We start from the raw sequence: 20625 nt of genomic DNA, 5'->3' as shown, positions 1-20625 counted from the left end.
CAGAGCCCCGCCCCAGCCCCGGGCTGCTTCCTAGCCCCGGTCTCCTCAGGCCTAGCATTCCACTTCCCGGAGATTCGTAGGTGGCCTTAGACCCCCCCCAGCCCCCACCCCTACAGGTCACTGTGGGCTGGCCGTGTCCCCGCCCTCGCGTCAACTGCAGGGGGCCCGCCCATAGCCAGTTCCGGAGCAGTTGCTCCGATCGCCCTGGACTCCCCGCCCCCTCCTGCGGCCCGGGGCCTGTAGGAGGCCGCAGAGAGGAGGTAGGAGAGGCGGGGGTTGTGTTAGGGGCTCCCTAGAGGACAAGGACCCTGGAGGCGGGATCTTGGGGCGACACACAGGTGGAGCCAGCCATTAAGCAGTCCCACTTCTGTGCCAGGCACTGAGCTGGGCACTTGACGAGCATCACTTCTTAATCCTCAGAACATTCCAGGGAGGTAGGTACTCTCGATGCCCCCATTTTACAGATTCCTACTTTTTAATGGGGAAATAGACTGAGGCATCATCTTTTGTCCTGGAAAAAAAAACAAACCCAAAAACCAAAACGGAGATTCAGGTTAAATAACATGTTTAGAAAGGCACATAAGAAAATGGCTGGAACTTAGTTCTGTCTGCCTAACCAGCCTGTGTTCCAAACTAGTTAGAGACATAGAGAAGGTGCAAAGGTGGAATGGAGTGAGGCAAGGAGAGGCCGGGAGAACCCCGTTAGATAGAAATGGCCCAGTATAGGAAACAGAGGACATAGGAAGGCAGAGCACACTAGTATCCCCTCTCCCTTAATGCTGCAGATTCGAGACTACAGTGGTTCAAATTGCAACTAGGAGGCCGGCCTAATCATGCAGGTTTGTACACCTAGAGACTTGGGAGGCTGAAGCAGGTGGATCATAAGTTCAAGACCTGCCTGTACAACTTATTGAGAGCCTGTCTCAATAAGAATTCATGAAAGGGGTGCTGGATGTAACTCAGTTTGGAGAATTTGTACCTAGCATGAACAAGCACTGTATAAATCAGGTGTGGTACATGCCTAGAATTCCATCTCTTGGGAGTTGGAAATAAATCCTTGGCTACACAGCTAGTTTGAGACCAACCTGGGTGCATACCTTTATCCCAGCACTCTGGCACAAGAGGCAGGTGCTTTCTGGGTGGGGGGTGGGGGAAGCTTTATGAATTTGAGACCATCCTGATCTATATAGCCAATGAGTACCAGTCCACTCAAGGCTACATGGTGAGATTTTTGTCTTCCCAAAATATAGGAGTGGGGTGGGGTCTGGAGATGTGTGAGACCCTGGCTTCATTGCTACCAAAAAAGGAAAAGACAGTAAATTGTAGCTAGGAGTCTAGGCATGGGTACATGTTTCTTATATTTTTGGTTGTGAGCCTAGCCTTTAACGGCTGAGCCATCTCTCCAGCCCGGGTACATGTTTCTTTGGAGTCTTTTTCCTTTCTTGGTCAAAAGAAAGAAAGAGACCAGGCGGTGGTGGCACACACCTTTAATCCCAGTACTCTGGAGGTAGAAGCCAGGTGGATCTCTGAGTTCAAGGCCAACCTGGTCTACAGAGTGTGTTCCAGGCCAGCCAGAGTTGTTACACAGAGAAACTCTGTCTATAAATAAATAAATAAATAAATAAATAAATAAATAAATAAATAGCATGGGAAAAGACCCCTGCTTAAGGTTATATGCATAATTCAGGCATAATCCAGTGAAGTAAGTCTGGCTTGGTGTACTGTCAGGCTCTGAACAGGAGCTTTGCCACCGTCCTTATCTATGAGGGTGCTAAAGCCTGGTGTCTTTGTTGAATCTCTCCCCATGCTACTTTGTCTCCTACCCAATGGCCTCCTCCTCCTCTAATTTTCCAGGGTCCCATCTCCTGGGCCATGAGTGAACTGAAGGACTGCCCATTGCAGTTTCATGACTTCAAATCTGTGGACCACATGAAGGTCTGTCCCCGGTACACAGCAGTGCTGGCCCGCTCCGAGGACGATGGCATTGGCATCGAGGAGCTGGACACCCTGCAGCTGGAGCTTGAGACCCTGCTGTCCTCTGCAAGCAGGCGACTGCGTGTACTGGAAGCTGAAACGCAGGTGATTCTCCAACAGGGGCATCACTAGAGACACAGCATGTCGAGTTGAGGATGGATCACCAGGTTCACATCTACTGAAGCTGAGGGATGGATGGGAAGAGAGACCCACATGGGGATCATGACAGAATAGTTAGCTCTCAGTGCAGATACCAGCAGCCAAGGATGCCATCCAACTGTACTTCAGAAGATGGACACTGCCCACTTGTGGTCCTTGACGTTCCCTGGGAGGTTTCTGAGATGCACCTTGATACAGTTAGTTGCATAGACAGGGCTCCCGGGTAGGTTGGGGTTTGAAATGAAGGTTAGCTTGTTCACCATCACCAAAATACCAGCCATCGAATATTCCCCAGGACCACCATGCCCTGGGGAATAACCTTATTTTTATTTTTATTTTGTTAATCTTCCTGCCAAACCATCTGTGACTAGCTTGGGTGGTGGAGGTGAATCAGAATGTAGACCTACAATTAAATTCATGTGAGAAAGAACAATCCCAGGGAAGAGCAGGGGATTTTGAAATATGAGTAGTTTGCCTACTAACCTCAAATTCTAGATCTCAGCTACCCACAGCAGGGAAAGAAGTGCCCAGTGTCTTCTCTCCTTCTCAGGCACTGTTGTTGTGTGTTCCAGATCCTTACTGACTGGCAGGATAAGAAAGGTGACAGGCGAATTCTGAAGCTTGCTCGAGACCATGAGCTTGGTGCCCCTCCAAAACATGGGAAGCCCAAGAAGCAGAAACTGGAAGGGAAGACAGGACATGGGCCAGGCCCTGGCCCAGGACGACCCAAATCCAAAAATGTTCAACCCAAGATCCAAGAATATGAATTTACTGATGACCCAATCGATGTGCCTCGGATCCCCAAGAACGATGCTCCCAACAGGTTCTGGGCCTGAGCACAGAGAGGGGAGCTAGAGGAGGTCTCAGAAAGCCCGGGCTAGGGCTGGAAGAGGCCTCACTCACTCTGGGTTTGCTTCTCCCTGTAGGTTCTGGGCCTCTGTGGAGCCCTATTGTGCTGACATCACCAGTGAGGAGGTACGAACACTAGAGGAGCTCCTGAAGCCCCCTGAAGATGAAGCTGAACATTATAAGGTAGAAACCAAGTCCTACAGGCAGTATGCGAGGGCTCAGAGGTGCCTGAGAGTCCTAGGCAGCAAAGCCTGCACCACCTGCTTTCTTTCTGCCCAGCCTCCTGCTGCTCCGTTACCCCTGCAGGCAGTAGGGCTCAGCTTTTCCTGTCACCTAGCCTTTATCCAAAGAGCCTCTGAACACTTTCCTGCGTTTGCACTCGGGCAATTCTTTCCTTCTTTCTTTAACATAAAAATGTTAGGGGTTGGGAATTTAGCTCAGTGGTAGAGCGCCTCCCTAGCAAGTGCAAGGCCCTGGGTTTGGTCCCCAGCTCCGAAAAAAAAGAAAAAAGAAAATAAATGTTAAGTGCCTGTTTCCTTCCTAAGACACTGGAACTTGCTTTGGTGCCCAGGCTGACCTTGAACCCCTGGACTCAACCATTGTCCTTTCTTACCCCTTCGGGTCCCTAGATGTCATGGACCAAAAACATATCACTGTACTTGGCTTAAAAGTTGTGGTTTTTTGTTTGTTTGTTTTTGTCTTTTTGAGACTGGATTTTATTTATCCCAGGCTAGCCTTGAACTTTGTTAGCTAACAGTTACCCTGAGCTTCTGATGTTCTTCCTCTGGCCTCCCTAGTGCTGGGATCACAGGTAGGTACCACAATGCCCAGTTGATGCAGTCCTGATACAGAAGCCAGGGTTTTCGGCATTCCAGACAAGCCCTCCACCAGCTGAGATATGTCCCCAACTGGTTAGTTTTATTGATCGTAAAAATAAAGCATGCTCCATAAAAGAAGGTGGACAACCTTGTGAGGTGGGGACTCCACCACAAGACAACTGCCATCTCAGATGTGCTCGTGACACAGACCTGCTTCTAGAGCTCTCCTGACTCCTGCTTGCCACAGAATAGAGTCCAAGCCACCTCTCTCTTTCCTGCTGCATTTATCAGCTGCACCAGACATGCTCCCTCCCCCTGGCCTCACACCAGGGTCTACACACAAGCTCTTCTCAGCTTGACCAACTGACTACTTCACTCTTCAAGGCCCTGAGTTCATCCTGCTGCCACCAAAGAGGCCTCTGCAGACTCTCCAACAGAAAGGGGGAGCTGGGCCCAGTAGCTCACCCCTATTGCACTCAAGAGGCTGAGGCAAGTTTGAGGCCTGTGTGGGTTTACAAGTTTGAGGCCCTTTCTCCAAAAATAGTAAAGGCCATGGTCTCACTTGGTGCCTCCATGGTCGCCGGGCTGCTTTAAGTGTACACCAACCTGAATTTGAAAATCATTTATCTAAGGCCTGAGATGTGGTTAGTAACATTGCTCAGTGGCAGAGCAAGTTCTTAGCATGGACAAGGCCCCAGGTTCAGTCCTGACCAGAAGGACTGCTACCACCTGTAATCCCACTGAGTCTGCCGTCAGCTTGTCCTCTGTCAAACCTTGTCTCAAAGAAGTGGGGAAAAGGCAATCCGTTTTGACAGTAGTAAGTTTAAACAACAGAAGAAAACAATTTTTTCTTATCTCTGCCGTGGGCCCAAGTTCTCTGTAGAGGACTTCCCTCTGACCACAAGGATGCACAGACACAGTATTTTATGCCTTATGTCTTTTTGTGGTTGGTAGTAGTGGTTGTGGGTTTTTGTTTTGTTTGGTTTGTTTGTCTGCCTCCCGAGTGCTGGGACTAAAGGTGTGTTTATATCTTGATACTGCATATCAACTTCTGGGTGTATTTTGATTTGGGGTTCTTGTTTGTTTATTTGAGACAAGATAGGGTCTCAGCCCAGACTCAGACTTCTGATCATCCTACTTCTGCCTCGGGAGTGCTGAGAGGCCAGGTGTGTGCACCACACCCAGCTGCCTCCATTCTTTCCCTCCCTGTTCCTCTTACAGGAGTGAGAGATTTTATCTTGTGTGCCTTTTGTGGCACCAGCCTTGGCCTTGGGCTAGGGACTTGGGCAACAAATCGGTACGGTAAGGAACAGAATGAATGGCTGCTTCCTGACAGTGTCCCAGGCCAGGAGAGTCTCCCACACTCTAGTCTCACATGGCCAGTGTTTACCTCTTAGAGCCGAATGACCTTTCTGCTGCAGATTCCCCCACTAGGGAAACACTACTCCCAACGCTGGGCCCAGGAGGATCTGCTAGAGGAGCAGAAGGATGGGGCTCGAGCAGCAGCTGTGGCTGACAAGAAGAAAGGCCTCATAGGACCGCTGACAGAACTGGACACAAAAGGTAAGCCTCAGCCTCCTGTCCACCCCAGGCCTGGATCTGAGTTCCCAGGACTTCAGGCCTCCTGCTGTTCTCCCTGTCCACTGCAGATGTGGATGCCCTGCTGAAGAAGTCTGAGGCCCAGCATGAACAGCCAGAAGACGGGTGTCCCTTTGGTGCCCTGACACAGCGCCTGCTGCAGGCCCTAGTGGAGGTGAGCAGGCCATTGGACTGGAAACCCAAGCTAGGCATGTGGCATATGCTTGTAATCCCAGCAGCACTGGGGAGACAGGCAGGAGCTCTGAGCTCAGGTGCAACCTGGCTACACACACACACTCACTCTCTCTCTCTCTCTCTCTCTCTCTCTCTCTCTCTCATGGGTGCTAGCATTTTATTGTTATTTTGTTTTTTGAGATAGAGACAAACTATGGGGCTGGTGAGAGGGCTCAGCGTTTAAGAGCACTGGCTGTTGGGTTGGGGATTTAGCTCAGTGGTAGAGCGCTTGCCTAAAAAAAAAAAAAAAGAGCACTGGCTGCTCTTCCAAAGGTCCTGAGTTTAATTCCTAGCAACCACATGGTGGCTCACAACCATCTATAGGGGGATCTGATGACCACCTCATGCAGGAGAATGTATATGCAGCAGAGTACTCATACATTAAATAAAATTTAAAAAAAAAAGAGTCGGGGGCTGGGGATTTAGCTCAGTGGTAGAGCGCTTACCTAGGAAGCGCAAGGCCCTGGGTTCGGTCCCCAGCTCCAAAAAAAAGAACCAAAAAAAAAAAAAGAGTCAAATTACGGACTCAAACTTTAGTCATTCTCCTGCCTCAGCCTCCCAAGTGTTGGGATAACAGATGTTAACCACCATACTTGGCTTCCACAGATGCCTTTGCGAAGCATTGGTTAAGGGGATTCCATGCCTCCTCTAACTGGAGGCGTGTACTTGCAGTTCAGAGAAGGGAACTGTTTCTTAAGACCACCAGCTAAAACGTGAACCTTAGGGTTTCCATCTTTATGCCCCTGCCTGACCTTCATCCTCGGGTCTCCGTTTCCTCTTTTGGCTCTAACAATAGTTTTTCTCTCAGAGAGCAGTCTGGTATAGACTGAGGCGAGAGGAAAGGGTAGCCCAGCAGAGACCCCAGCTTATGTGGCTTTCCTCCTGACCAAGGTCCCTCTGGGTATTGTTACTCCACCAGGCCCTCAGAAGTTGAGTAAGGGGGAACATGCAAAGGAAGCCTTCTAGATGTGACTGTGACTCTTCCCTCTGTACATCACTGTCCATTGGAGCATTTGTCCCACAAGTGCATGCATCTGACTGCAGGGGTGCCTGCAGCTGCTGTGGTGGGAAGTGCAATGTTGGAGTATCTCCCAGGCCCTACCATGCTGGCCACAGGGCCAGGTGCCTGATGGAGACTTCCCCAGCCTGAGCTAGTTTGTCACTGTTACTCTGTCTCTCCCTCTGTTTATGTAGATACTCCCCTCCCCCAACAAAGGAACTTCTAGAACCCAAAAAGGAATGACCAAAGCTTTGGAGGAAGCTTTTTAACACAGAGTGATGAGAGCTGACACACTGTTGCTATGTAGCCTGTGAAGACTATCTGTGTCTGTCAGAGAGGAGCAGGAAAATAGGAATGCTACGGCCCTCTCCTCCTAACTTCTCTCTGGTCTTCAGGAAAATATTATTTCCCCTATGGAGGACTCTCCGATACCTGACATGTCTGGGAAAGAATCAGGGGCTGATGGAGCAAGCACCTCCCCCCGCAATCAGAACAAACCTTTCAGGTGAGCGCTACCCCAGCTGCACTCTAGGCCTGCCTGTCGGCTTCATTTTGTCTCTTCATGGGGAGACAGGTCTTTGTTAGAAGAGGTCTCAGGTGGGAGTGCTGGTCTCATTTCTGGACACAGGCTTAGTCCAGACTTGATCTCCCCAGCCCTGTCCTTCTGGGGATAAGCTGAAGGGATGGCTGGTTAAGTGCCAAACAATAGGTGATGTAGCTTGGAACAGTTCTTCATTACAGAAACATGTGCCATGGAAACAGAGTACCAAATGGGAAAGGTGTGATCCTACATGTATTCAAACTACACTTACGGGTTGCATAGAGTTAAAAAAATAAAATTGGGGAATATATATCGTAAAAGGCTGCAACTCGCAATTTGCAACATATCACAAGGCCTGGAACATGTGTGGCTGTAGTGGTTTCACTAGGTGAAAGGAAGCACCAGGTCCTCTGAGGGGGACCAGCTGGCCCTCAGCGCTCAGGTGCTGGCCTTGTCTACAGTGTGCCACATACCAAGTCCTTGGAGAGCCGCATCAAGGAGGAGCTGATTGCCCAGGGCCTACTGGAGTCCGAGGACCGGCCTGCTGAGGACTCAGAGGATGAGGTCCTCGCTGAGCTGCGCAAACGGCAGGCTGAGCTGAAGGCGCTCAGTGCACACAACCGCACCAAGAAGCATGACCTGCTGAGGTGAGTGAGCACGGCAGTGGAGCGGGCCTGCTCCCTGGGTGTCTCAGATGGACCCTAAGTCCAGGGGTACGTATGGCTCTAGCACCCACAATGGACAGATGGATGGATTTGATTCCAAGTTTAGGATGGGTGTGTGGGTTTGTGTGTGTGAGTGAAGGTGTCAGTGGTGGCAGGATGCCCTGTAGCTTGAGTGACAGGTGTTTGCTGCTGCCCGGCGTGGGTGCTGGGAACTGAACTCCAGTCCTCTTCAAGAGTAACACACTTAACCACTGAACCATCTGCAGCCCTGATTCCATCAAGTATAGTTCGGTAATACTATGTGTTGGGTCACATTTTGTCTGGTTTTGTCTTTTTATGTGTGCTTTGTTTTTCTTTATGGTATTTAATCAAAATACCACAGAGGCACCAGGAAGAGAGCTCACTGGGGAAGCTTGCCACCAAGGCTGACCTTTTGAGTTCAGTTTTCAGCTCCCACATAAGAGGGAACCACAGCCCAGCACATCTCTAACCCCAGAGCTTGGGTGGGCACAAGCAGGTGGATCCCCAGAGCTTGCTGACTAGACAGTCTAGCTCACTAGGCCTGCCCAAGACCCCAGTGAGAGATCTGTCTCAAAAGAGAAGGCAGAGGGCCAGCAAGATTGCTCAGCCGGTAAAGACCCTTGTCACCAAGTCTGACTGTCTGAGTTCAGTCCTTAGAATCCAGATGAGAGAGAAAGAAAACCAACACCTGCAAGTTGTCTTCTGGCCTCCACACACACAATAGCATTATGACTCCTGACAGACAGACAGACAGACAGACAGACAGACAGACAGACAGACATAGTAGAAATAAATAAGGTAAAGTGTGACAGACACCTTCATATGTGACCACACACATCTACATGTATACATATAACACACACTAAACACATCATAAAGAAGATCAGAAATAATAAATAATAAATTAAAAAACCAGTGTGCTTTCTGCTCAGACAGATGAGTTGCTAGTGTTGCTGGCACATGTGACTTTGATTGGCTAGTCACCCCACACTTACTTGTTTTTTAGAGAACCAGTCACAGTGCAGTTCATTTTATGTCACCTTGCACTGATGACAAGGGTATAGGTGACGTGTGAAGGATGTTGCCCTTCTGTTAGAGCTCAAGCTCCTCGCAGCAGGCCTCTGGCGTAGCCACACAGGGCCCCAACAGAGCAGGGCTCACTCACTCACCTGACCAGCTCTTCCAGGCTCTGTGACCTAACAGTTGGGCTAGAAACAAGGAGGGACACACACTCAGGTTCTCTTAGGTGGCTAAAGGAGACTCCATTTAAAGGAGAGGCAGCTGGTGGGCTGTGAGGGTGTCTGAGAATAAAGGAACCGATGTGTGCCTGGTGTCCACTGTGCCAGAGTCGTGTGCACTTTCTTTCATTTGAAAGGCAACTCGGGTGCAGATGGTCTCTCCATTTACCAGATGAGGGATAAAAGCTGGTGAGGTGGAGCCTTGTTGAAAGTCACATCCAGTCAAGAGCTGAGCTGAGATTTGAGGCAAGGCTGAATCCCAGGGGAATTCATCATCCCTTTCGAGGACAAGGGGAAAGCTACAGGTGTAAAGGGCAGGAAGGATAGGGACATCTGTGCAGCTGTAGAGGTGAGGAAATGGCATGGGTGGGGCTCTCCCAAGGCTGGAGCTCAGCCATGGGCCCTGCTGGGCTGGGCTGCAGCGCTGTGAGCCTGCAGTGCTGTGAGCGGGGCACTCTAGGCCCAAGCAGCAAGGAAGACTCCATTTCTTGGGAACCTTCAGCTCCACCTACCACCAATGAAACTAAGTCAGATCCATACCCAGCAGGCAGATCACCTTTGAAGATAGACGGCTTAAAAGCAGGTTGAAGCTCGGTGCGCACATCTGTAATTCTAACATGGCAAAGGGCTACTGCAGGGGGCCCAGTTGAAGCTGGCTTTTCCAGATCTTTTGTTCACTCATGCCCAACTGGAGCCGCAGTCTCTTCACCATTATAACTTGGAGATCCTGTCTCTGCCTTTGCAGGATTGTTGTGAGAATTAGCTATATACACATGTTTATGGGCTGTTTTCTTTTCTTCTTTTTTTTTTTTTTTTTTTTGGTTCTTTTTTTCAGAGCTGGGGACTGAATCCAGGGCCTTGTGCTTCCTAGGCAAGCGCTCTACCACTGAGCTAAATCCCCAACCCCTATGGGCTGTTTTCTTTTTTTTTTTTTAAGAGTCCCCCAAAGGGGTGCACCGTTCCTGGAGGTACTGCAATACCAGGTCGATTCGTGGAGTGGACGGAGCAAGCTCCTATTCCAACTCCTAGTTCCAAAAATCCATTTAATATATTGTCCTCAGATAGAGGACGTATCAGATATTAAACTGATAAGAACAGATACTGCACTTGATCTTAGCCAAAAGGCCGAGAAGCGATTATGGGCTGTTTTCTTAAAGATCTGCTTTTTATTTTCATTTTATGTGTGAAGGTGTTTTGCCTGCAAGTCTGTACCCCATGTGCTTGCCTGGTACCTACAGAGGGCATTAGATCCTCCGGGGCTAGAGAGAGTTGTTAGCCACTGACCGCAGGAACTAAACCCGGGTCTTGCAGAGGACCTGCCGTTCTTAACTGCTGAGCTGTCTCTCCAGTTCCAGAGCATTTCTGGTTCATTGTTTTGTTTTGTTTTTTGTTTTGTCTTTTGAAACAGTGTTTCTCTGTGTAGCCCTGGCTGTCCTAGAACTTGATCTGTTCACCAGGCTGGCCTGAAACTCAGAGATCTGTTTTCCTTAGCCTCCATAGTGACTGGATTAAAGGCGTGTCTCACCATGTCTGGCTTCTACGTTTTATTTTTTAAGCTAGGGACAATGGTTCACACCTACAATCTTAGCGATGGAGAGGTGGAGATAAGAGGATTGTTCAGGACCAGAGGAGGCTTTGCAGTAATTTCCAGGTCAGCCTGGGCCACAGTTTGAAGCTATCTCAAAAAAAAAAAAAAAAAATTTTTTTTTTTAGAGAGGTTTTACGCAAAATTGATAGGAAGGTAGAGATCTCCCTGTGCTCCCACAAGCTGCCTCTACCATAAGCAGCATTAACCTAACATTTCAGAGCACTTAAATAATGCCTTACAATCCCGAGTCAATGTGCATCTGCATCTGTATCCACACTGACCATTATTGAAACAGGCCAAGGAGGGCCAGCCCCCCTGGGATTGTTAGGATGCTCGGTCTGGAAAAAAGGAAGGGACAAACTCTGGAGATGGGTTAACCGTCACACATGGTCCCCACAGGTTGGCAAAGGAGGAGGTGAGCCGGCAGGAGCTGAGACAGCGGGTCCGCATGGCAGACAATGAGGTCATGGATGCCTTCCGCAAGATCATGGCTGCACGGCAGAAGAAGCGTACCCCCACAAAGAAGGAAAAGGACCAGGCCTGGAAGACCCTGAAGGAGCGGGAGAGCATCCTGAAGCTCCTAGACGGGTAGCCTTACCTGCTGCTGGCCATCTCCCTGGCCTGGCAGAAGTCTACTTCCTCTGAAGCCTTGACCAGAGGCTGCCTATCAAATGACAACAGTCTCAGGGCTGAAACACTCTCAGGCCACTCAGCCGAGCTTTGTGCAGCCAGTGTGCAAGGCCTTACTGCGCTTGCCTGGACCTAGCATCTGCCTGATGCCCCAGATGAGCAGGCTTGTTCCTCGTCCCCTTTCCCTCATACCATCTCCACACCTCTCCCTCAAGGACTTCTTCCTTGAGGTTTTGTAAAGTACAAACTTAAGAATAAAGTGATTGCTGTGTTTTGGTTTTTTTAAAGAAAAGTTATAAAAAACCACCCACAAGCTTTGAGTATCTGTTATTTTCGGGGTAGGAAGGACAGGCAGGTAAAAGGGTTTCAGAGGGCACGCTTAGCGTCTCTCCACTTGTAACCTCTTGCCGGTGATGCTTACCTTTGAGCACTTCGTTCTGAGGATGCTGGTGATAGGAGGGTGGGTCACTAGATTCTTGGGGCAGGATTACATTTAGAGCTACTGCACAGGGCCACCAAGGATCTGTTCTTTCAGGTGTTTCTTCAATGCCAGCTATCACTGGGGTGTCCCCTTCAGCTGTGGGTGGCAGGCAGGATCTGTCACTGAAGAGAACCTAAAGCTAGCTGGCCATGGCCTCCCAAAAGAGTAACAAGCCTTGTTCCAGATGTCCCTGTGTCATATCTAGGCCCAAATTGGGGCTCTTATATGCATTCCTAACACAATCTCTAGGGTTAAGGTGTCTTTACTACAATGGTACTCAACCTGTGGGTCGTGACCCCTTTGGGGATAGAATAACCCCTTTCACAGGAGTCGCTTATTGGATATCTACATACCAGATATTTACATCATGATTTATAATAGTAGCAAAATTACAGTTATGAAGGAGCCACAAAAATAATTTTATGGTTGAGGGTCTCTAGTACATGAGGAACTGTATTAAAGGACCACATCATCAGGAAGGTTCAGAAACACTGATCTACTTGGATCTTGTTTTAGTAGTTTTGTTTTGAGACAGGGCTCCTGGCTAGCTCTAAACTTGTGGCAAGTCTCTTGCTTCATTCAGCCTTATATCTACTGGGATAATAGGGGATACCTAACCTACTGAGAGTTCCTGCCACGCAGCCCCACAAAGTTCTACCACGGTGGAGGCAGAACCTACCAGGATCTGGGCAGATAACAGAACAAATAGAGGATGGGCTACCAACATTGTATCATAGCCTGGTTGGGAGCCAGTCCAAGGAATGCACAGAGTACTCTGCTCCCTGTGGGTGCTCTCCAGGCTGAGGTTAGAGCTGGAGGGTGTTGACAATCTGCCACAGGAAAGGAGAGGCAATGACCTTTGAACTGAGCCATAAAGAGATGTAGTGGCAAAAGCCTGTAATTCCAACTCAGAAGTTGAGGTAGGAAGGCTGCAGGTTCAAGGCCTGCCTGGGCTATACAGTGAAAAAAAAAAAAAAAAAAAAAGCAAAGGTAGGAAGGGTGGCATCTCCCCATTGTGGGAATGTCACTGTCAAGATAGGGTGGCCATGTCATCCCAGCTTGGTCATTCATAATGATTGGTCCAAAAAATGGTCATGTGACAACCTGGGTCACTCAATGCCTTCCTTATAATTGTTCTTTGGGGTCTGGAATGATTGTATGAGCCTACATTCTTAGCCCTTAGGATGTAGAAACAAGAAGGTCAGGAGTTCAAGGACAGCCTCAGCTACTTAGCATGTTCAAGGACAGCCTGAGTGAGTTGCTTGAGACCTTGTCTCAAAAACATAACAGTTGGATTTGAGCACGATGGTGCAGCCTGTAATACCAGCACTGTGGGAGTGGGGAGTCCAAGGCCATCCTTGGCTGATCGAGCTTGAGTATCAGCGTCAGCCACATCAGGCCCTGTTTGACACAAAGGAAAGGGAAGAGAAGGGAGAGGAGGAAAAGCAGAAGGGAAGGAGGAAGAGCAAATAGGGAGAACTTTCTAAAGGCACCCAGTGGCCAGCTTTCCTGTCATGTGGAGAACCCCTGAGAAGGACCCCAACTCAGATGCGGGCAGGAGGTGGAGAAGCAGATAGAGTCCTGTATCCAGGCACACCCGAAGCCATATGGCCTCCCTGACAGTGACTACCTATTATATCAGCCTATAAAGGCTTCTGTTAGCTCAAGCTAGGTTGTTTTGGGTTTTTTTTTTCATTTGTAAATAAAAAAGGTCTGATTAATCAGAGTACATCTGGACAAATAGAAGGGGCCTGGGGGAAAGACATCAGGCTCTCTGCCTGCTTCTAGATTCAGGGACAAGTAATGACTCATTGTCCCCAGACTGTTCACATCTTCTCAGGAAAAAAAAAAAAAAGCAAAACACCCACACATGAAACAAAGACAGAGACTCTAACAGTTATAATGAAATTAAGTACTCAGAAGTGATTAGCTAGGTACCAGCTGCTGTTCTAACCTTGTTTGAGCATACGGTAGGGTACCAACAGCATCCCGTCCATCACAGAGGAGAAAGCAGAGGCTTGCTTGAGACAGGACACAAACTCGGCCACGTGACCCGGAGGCAGTCCTTTGTTCTATAATTCAGGGAGACTCCCAGTAACAATCTGTGTGAATAACACTTCTTTCCCTCAGGCAGAGCCTGGTCTGTGCAGCTAAATATGGCCACTTTGCTCACAATCCTCTTACTCTGACCACTCGCTTCCACAGCCATTAGACCTATCCATAAGTTTGGTGGGTGGCATGGGTGGAGAGTTCCAGGGACAGACAGAGTCTTGTGAATGAGGTTAGATCCAAGGCCCCCAAACGGGGTAGAAGCCTGAAAGGAGGAAGGCAGACACTGTACAGGCAGCGTGCTTGAGAACTGACAGGACCTGGTTCCTTCACTTTCAAGGAACAGTAGTAAGAGTTTATTATGCCCCATCAAAGAGGCTGGGTAGGGGGCTGGGCCCTCTACCACAGACACTGATCTACTGTGAGGTAAGTAGTACTATGCGGGATTACAGAGCACAGCAAGGCTCACAGAGATCTGATATTTTGCTGAGTGTCTGGGCCTTGGTGGAGGCAGCTCCTGTTCCCAATACCACCCCACAGACAGCTCCTCTGTTGTTCCTTCATTTTTTGTTATTTTGTATTTAGAATTTTAAATTACATGTAAGTGTGTGTGTGTGTGTGTGTGTGTGTGTGTGTGTGTGTGTGTGTGTGTACATGAGTTTAGTTCCCTCAGAGGCCAGAGGAGGGCATCAGATCCTCTGGAGCTAAAGTTATAGGGGGCAAAAGTGGACTGACGTGGATACTGGGAGCTGAACTCTGCTCTCGGGAAGAACAGCAGTGCCTTTGATGGCTGAGCCATCTCTCCAGCCCAGTTTGATTTTCTTTTAAGGCAGAGTTTCCTGGATCCCAGTCTGGTCTCCAGCTCTCTCTTGGGATGAACATGACCATCTGATCCTCCTGCCTCTTCCAAATGTTGGGGTGTCAGTCATGTACCACCAGGCATGGTAGGCAATCACTTTACTGAGCTACACCTTGGGCCTCACCTCTGAACAGTCCTGACAGCTATGTCCTGTGTCACTGGGGTCAAATCAGGCCTCCTTTGTGGGATATGGTGGAAAATGGGTTTCCTAAGAAGAGGAGGAATAAGTTAGCCACTGACCAATTTTGACTTGAAGCATTTAAAGCTATGTACTAATGGGGCAAAAGTGTATTGCACCTTGCTTGGCCCTAGAAGAGGTTCTCCCAGAGCCTCTGCTGTGAGAGGGTTGAGAGCGGTGGATCCCAGGCAGCCAGCTCCTGAAAGAACGCCTTTGGAGGCTGCCACGGACCTTCTGTCAGCAGGTAAAGCCCCTTTGGCCTTGGGGCTCCACACTTATCAGAGAAGGGCATGGGGCACAAATAGACTATGATGTGATGCGCTGGCTGTCTGGGCACCGCTGACTCCATCTCCCGGCTCTACCTCCTCAGTCACACTTCTGCTCCCTTACTCTACGGCTGCTTCCAGAGGTACAAGTGACTAAGGCTCCTGTGACAGGAAGATGACGGTGAGGCAGTGGAAAGGCAGGTATGAGAGAAGGCACAGAGGAGTGTGAACAAGCTGCCAGGGCCTGGGGCAGAGAGTGACTCAACTGCAGCTCCGAGGCCAAGAGGGGCTTCGGGGCAATACAGGGAGCTGCGGGGCAAAAGATGACATTCCAGACAAAGGGACAACAGGACACAGAGGTGTGAGCAGCCGCCTGTTTAGAGAGAAGTGAGAACTTCAGTTTAACTGGAGCCTGGATGTGTGGAGGGGAGGGGAAAGTAGGTGAAAGCTGCAAAGTAGGTTAGAGCAGGCTGGGAGAGCCCGGAACCAGTGCAGCCTGTATTCTCCAGGCTGATGATAGTTGTCGTTGTCGTCTTCTTCTTCTTCTTCTTCTTCTTCTTCTTCTTCTTCTTCTTCTTCTTCTTCTTCTTCTTCTTCTTCTTCTTCTTCTTCTTCTTCTTCTTCAGATTTATTTACTTATTTATGTATGTGAGTACACTGTAGCTCTCTTCAGACACACCAGAGGAGGGCATCAGATCTCATTACAGATGGTTGTGAGCCACCATGTGGTTGCTGGGAATTGAACTCAGGACCTCTGGAAGAGCAGCCAGTGCTCTTAACCACTGAGCCATCTCTCCAGCCCCATGATGATGGTTTTCAAAGAAGTCCCTAGGGACCTGAGGGATAGCTCGGTGGTTAAGAACACTGAAGGCGGGGCTGAGGATTTAGCTCAGTGGTAGAGTGCTTACCTAGGAAGCGCAAGGCCCTGGGTTCGGTCCCCAGCTCCGAAAAAAAAAAAAAAAAAAAAAGAACCAAAAAAAAAAAAAAAAAAAAAAAAAAAAAAAAAAAAAAAAACACTGAAGGCTCTCTCTTCCAGAAGACCCAGGTTCAATTCCTAGCAACCACATAGACACTGACAATGGGCTGTAACTCCAATTCTAGGGGATTCCAGGCCCTCTTCTGGCCTCTGTGGGTATTTGCATTTGTGTGGTGCATTGACATATATTCAAGCCAAACAGCTGTACACAACAAATAAAAATAAAAACAAGAGAGAACTACTGGTGAAGGCCCATGAGGTGGATGTGATGGCCATGGTGGGCAATGCAGACAGAGATACTGACCTAAATGGAGCTACTGCTGGTGTGGGATGGATGGCTCCAGAAGGGACAAGTTGTTTTCTGTAGGATCCCTGTGTTTTGTTCAAAACACAATCAGAAAAGTGTCTGCAGCCAGATGGCCCACATCTTTGTGTATGGCATCCTGAAGTGAGGTCACCCCAACCACAAAGTCATCCTGGACCATTCACAGGGCTCTGCCCGCCTTCTGAGACATGAGATGCACAGTTGAATCCTTCCTACTGATGATTGAGGGCAAGCACAGCATACCTCATGGCTGTGGTACCTACCAGGCAATGGCTGCTGCCCAGCAGGCTAGGTCTGCAAGGTGGATAAGCAGATGTTGCACTTCTTGGATGACTTCAAAGAGTGCCCCAGCATGTACCAAACACACAGCCCCGCAGGCAAGGGTGCTTGAATGGAAGGGTGTCGGTGGCCCTGGAGACAGCTGCAGTACCTCGTGTATAGTAAGTATGGCCACCTATACACACGAGTGGCTGCATCTTCCCTACCATGAAAGCTATGATTCTGAGGGCCCACAACCCCTGGGAAAACAAGCGAGGGGCACCTTGATACCCCAGATGGGTGGAGAGAGTCAAGGGGCAGCCTGCACAAGCGGAGCTTCCCCAACTCAACATCTGTCTACAAAACATGTTGGCAAAAGGTCTCTCTTTGCAACACGACATTTACAAATACTGTAATCTGATGTTACTCAACAATGCTTGCTAGCTAAGGAGCCCTGGGCTTACAGGAGGCAGATGAGAAACACTCTGGGCTGAGGTCCCCGAAGTGGCAGTTACAGAGCACCTTACTGCTTGTTTTGATTTGATTTGCTCTAACTTGATGGTGTCTTCTGACTGACGACTGGGCTGCACTGGTGTCTCAGAAGCTGCACAGGCTGCTTCCCACACATGGAACCTAGAAGAAGTGATAGGGAAAGGTGATCTGGACTGGCTCAGGGTAAAAACATCTTCAGGGAAAGAATGCTGCACCTAGACTATGTACCCCATCACACCTTGCACTTTCCAAACCATGTATGTACACACACACACACACACACACACACACACACACACACACACACACACACAGAGCACAGAGTGTGGGCCCTGGATGTGTGGGCCTCAGCATCACCTGGGACTCTGAGAAAAACAAAAACTCTCCGGCACAGACCCACAGACCCACAGACCCACAGACCCAGAAACTCTGAGGCTGGGGTATAATTATCTCAGTTTTTATTCTGTTTAGTTTTGAGATAGTGACTCTGCCTCTGTATTAAAATGCCCTCCAACCAAGGAAGGTTATGTGGTGAAGGTCTGTAATTCCAGCCACTAGGAAGGCTGACACATGAGAATCACCTGAACTCAGAAGTTTGGAACAGCTTATGCAACACAGGGTAGCCTTATCTATAAAATCAGGTAGGTAGGTAGGTAGGTAGGTAGGTAGATAGGTAAAGAGAGAGAGAGAGAGAGAGAGAGAGAGAGAGAGAGAGAGAGAGAGAGAGAGAGAGAGAGGGAGACGGAGAGGGAGACGGAGAGGGAGAAGGAGAGAGATACAAATGGATGGATGGATGGATGGATGGATGGATGGATGGATGGATGGACAGGCAGACAGATAGACTGGGCATGATAGTTCACATTTGTTAACCCATTTCTGGGAAGCTGAGGCAGGAGGATAGTTACAAGTTCAATGTCGGCCTGGGGTATATAGTGGGTTCCATGTCAATTTGAGCTATAGAGTGAAATCCTCTCTCAAAAACTGGAAAAGGGTCTAACACACAAGCACAAGAACCTGGGTTCAGAGTTCCCCAAACCCATGTAGAAAGCTCGGAGGAGGGGCGTAAAGGCAGGCAGATCCCTGAAGTTTATTGGCCACCCAGGCTAGCCGTGCTGATGAGCTTCAGGCTCAGTGGACACAGGTCTTAGGAGCTAAGAGCACTCGTTGCTTAAAGATGAGGATCAGGGCTGGAGAGATGGCTCAGAGGTTAAGAGCACTGACTGCTCTTCCAGAGGTCCTGAGTTCAATTCCCAGCAGCCACATGGTGGATCACAACCATCTGTAATGAGATCTGATGCCCTCTTCTGGTGTGTCTGAAAACAGCTTACAGTGTACTCATAATAAATAAATAAATCTTAAAAAAAAAAAAGATGAGGATCAAAGTTCAGTTTTCAGCACTTAAGTCAGGCGACTCGCAAGGTCTGTAACTCCAGCCACAAGACATTCCGTGACCTCTTCTGGTTCCTGTGGGCACCTGCATATATACTCACAGAGACACATATATACAGACATGCACACACAAATAAAATATGATGGCAGAGGAGTTCTAACTCTTATTTACTTTTTTTAAAAAAAAGGTGTTTATTTTTGTTGTCCAAGACAAGATTTCCCTTTGTAGCCCTGGCTGTTCTGGAACTCGCTCTGTAGACCAGGCTAGCCTCGAACTCAGATCTGCCTGCTTCTGCCTCTGGAATCATAGGTATGGTGAGCCATGACCACCTGGAGGAAGAGGGATTCTAGCACAAGATTAGCTAAGCCATCTCCTGGACCCCTTGGCCGCCATTGCTGCCAAGGAGGCACTGCTTGTCTGGAAGGTGGGGTCACACTGTGCCAGCATCAACATTTCTGGCAATTTCTACAGAAACAAGTTAAAGAGTCTCATTCTCTCAGAAAGGAAATGAACACCACCCATGCCCAAAGTCCCTGGCATGCTCCATGCCAAGCTGTGCTTTCTGGCACACTGTGTGTGACAAGCTTCCCCACAAGACCAATCCAGGCTAGGCCCTCAATGGGGTCCCTCCACGATAGGACAGGAAAAGTGGATGCCCTGCCTGCCTCAAGGCTGTGCTGCTGACACCAGAAAGTTTTCTTACCTGGAGCATGAAACTGACAGTGCAGTTAGAGTGACAGCCACCAGGGAGGAGAAGCCAGAGGAGGATCCATTACTGGAAGAAGCTCGTGAGGCCACAGAAACAGGTGAAAAAGAACATGGAGTAAAAAAACAGTCACTCTCCCCACAGAGGGCCTCAGACCAATGGACTTGGGGTGCTTTATTTTTTTTTTCTTTTTTCTTTTTCTTTTTTTTCGGAGCTGGGGACCGAACCCAGGGCCTTGAGGTTGCTAGGCAAGCGCTCTACCACTGAGCCAAATCCCCAACCCCCACTTGGGGTGCTTTAAAAACAAAGAAAGCAAAAAGAGGCAAGGCATCAAGGAAAGATCTATACTGACCTCACTCTACCACATGCTTGATTGCACACATGTGTGTTCAGGCACACATGTGCTCACACCACACACAAACAGAAATAAATTCATATAAACAAATAAAACCAGGTGTGGTGGTACATGTCTATAATCCCAGAACTCGGGGATCTGAGACAAGAAGATAGTCACCTTGGCCCATAGGGAGTGGCACTATTAGGAGGTGTGGCCTTGTTGGAGGAAGTGTGTCTCTGTTGTGAGGGACTTTGAGGTCTCCCAAGCTCAAGCTCTGCCCAGTGTGGAGCACAGTCTTCTGCTGCCTGTGGATTAAGATGTAGAATTCCGGGCTGGAGAGATGGCTCAGCAGTTAAGAGCACTGACTGCTCTTCCAGAGGCCCTGAGTTCAATTCCCAGCAACCACATGGTGGCTCACAACCATCTGTAATGGGATCTGATGCCCTCTTCTGGTATGTCTGAAGACAGTTACAAACGCACTCACATAAATAAAAATAAATCTTTAAGGAAAAAGAGAGGAAGTATATTGAGGGAAAGTGCCTTGAGGTGGTTTGAATAAGAATGGCCCCCAAAGGCTTAGACATTTGAATGATAAATCATCAGAGAGTGGCGCCATTTGAGGATTAGAAAACTAGGTGTGGCCTTGATGGAGGAAGTCTGTCACTGGGACTGGACTTTTAGGTTTCAAAAGCCAGGCCAAGCCCAATGTCTTTCTTTGCCTACACTTTGGGTGCAGCTACTGCCTGCAGACTACCATGCTCCCACCACGATGATAATGGATTAAACCTCTGAAATTCTAAGAAAGCTCCCAATTAAATGCTTTCCTTTATCAAAATTGTCTTGGTCTTGGTGTCTCCTTTTAGCAACACAATAGTGATGAAGACAAGTCTTGAGGCTAGGATTAAGCCCCTGGGCAGTAAAGAGAGAACATTAGAAAGAAAACAATACATTCAAGACCAGACAATGGAAGGCGCTGTGATGAGCAGTAACTGCAATGCCAGCTTTGAGACTCA

General features: G+C 48.7%; 1 protein-coding gene, 1 non-coding gene and 1 pseudogene across 10 annotated transcripts; 2 read left to right on the top strand and 1 right to left on the bottom strand.

The window, feature by feature from the left end:
* The first annotated feature begins 119 nt into the window (after positions 1-119).
* On the top strand, positions 120-11608 carry Tada3 (transcriptional adaptor 3). Of its 9 annotated transcripts, XM_039107831.2 has the most exons (11): positions 125-260; positions 377-434; positions 786-839; positions 1855-2079; positions 2706-2956; positions 3060-3165; positions 5222-5363; positions 5450-5553; positions 7008-7117; positions 7615-7800; positions 11065-11608. In XM_039107831.2, the coding sequence occupies exons 3-11, from the start codon at positions 834-836 to the stop codon at positions 11255-11257; spliced, it is 1323 nt and encodes a 440-aa protein (XP_038963759.1). In that variant the 5' UTR covers positions 125-260; positions 377-434; positions 786-833; the 3' UTR covers positions 11258-11608. The 9 variants fall into 9 exon arrangements, with proteins under 9 accessions (XP_006237102.1, XP_038963759.1, XP_038963760.1 ...); XM_006237040.3 differs by lacking the exon at positions 377-434 and having other exon boundaries at positions 120-260; XM_039107832.2 differs by lacking the exon at positions 786-839.
* LOC120102750 (U2 spliceosomal RNA) lies at positions 10024-10214 on the bottom strand. Its single transcript, XR_005504341.1, has one exon. It is a non-coding gene; the product is annotated as a U2 spliceosomal RNA (small nuclear RNA).
* Positions 11609-16002: 4394 nt separating the features above from the next.
* On the top strand, positions 16003-18169 carry Ggact-ps2 (gamma-glutamylamine cyclotransferase, pseudogene 2; annotated as a pseudogene).
* The last annotated feature ends 2456 nt before the right edge of the window (positions 18170-20625 follow it).

This window comes from Rattus norvegicus, chromosome 4 (genome assembly GCF_036323735.1).
Source record: "Rattus norvegicus strain BN/NHsdMcwi chromosome 4, GRCr8, whole genome shotgun sequence".
NCBI lineage: Eukaryota > Metazoa > Chordata > Mammalia > Rodentia > Muridae > Rattus > Rattus norvegicus.
The sequence above is the reverse complement of the archived record's forward strand: the minus strand, read 5'-3'. Positions and strand labels throughout refer to the sequence as shown.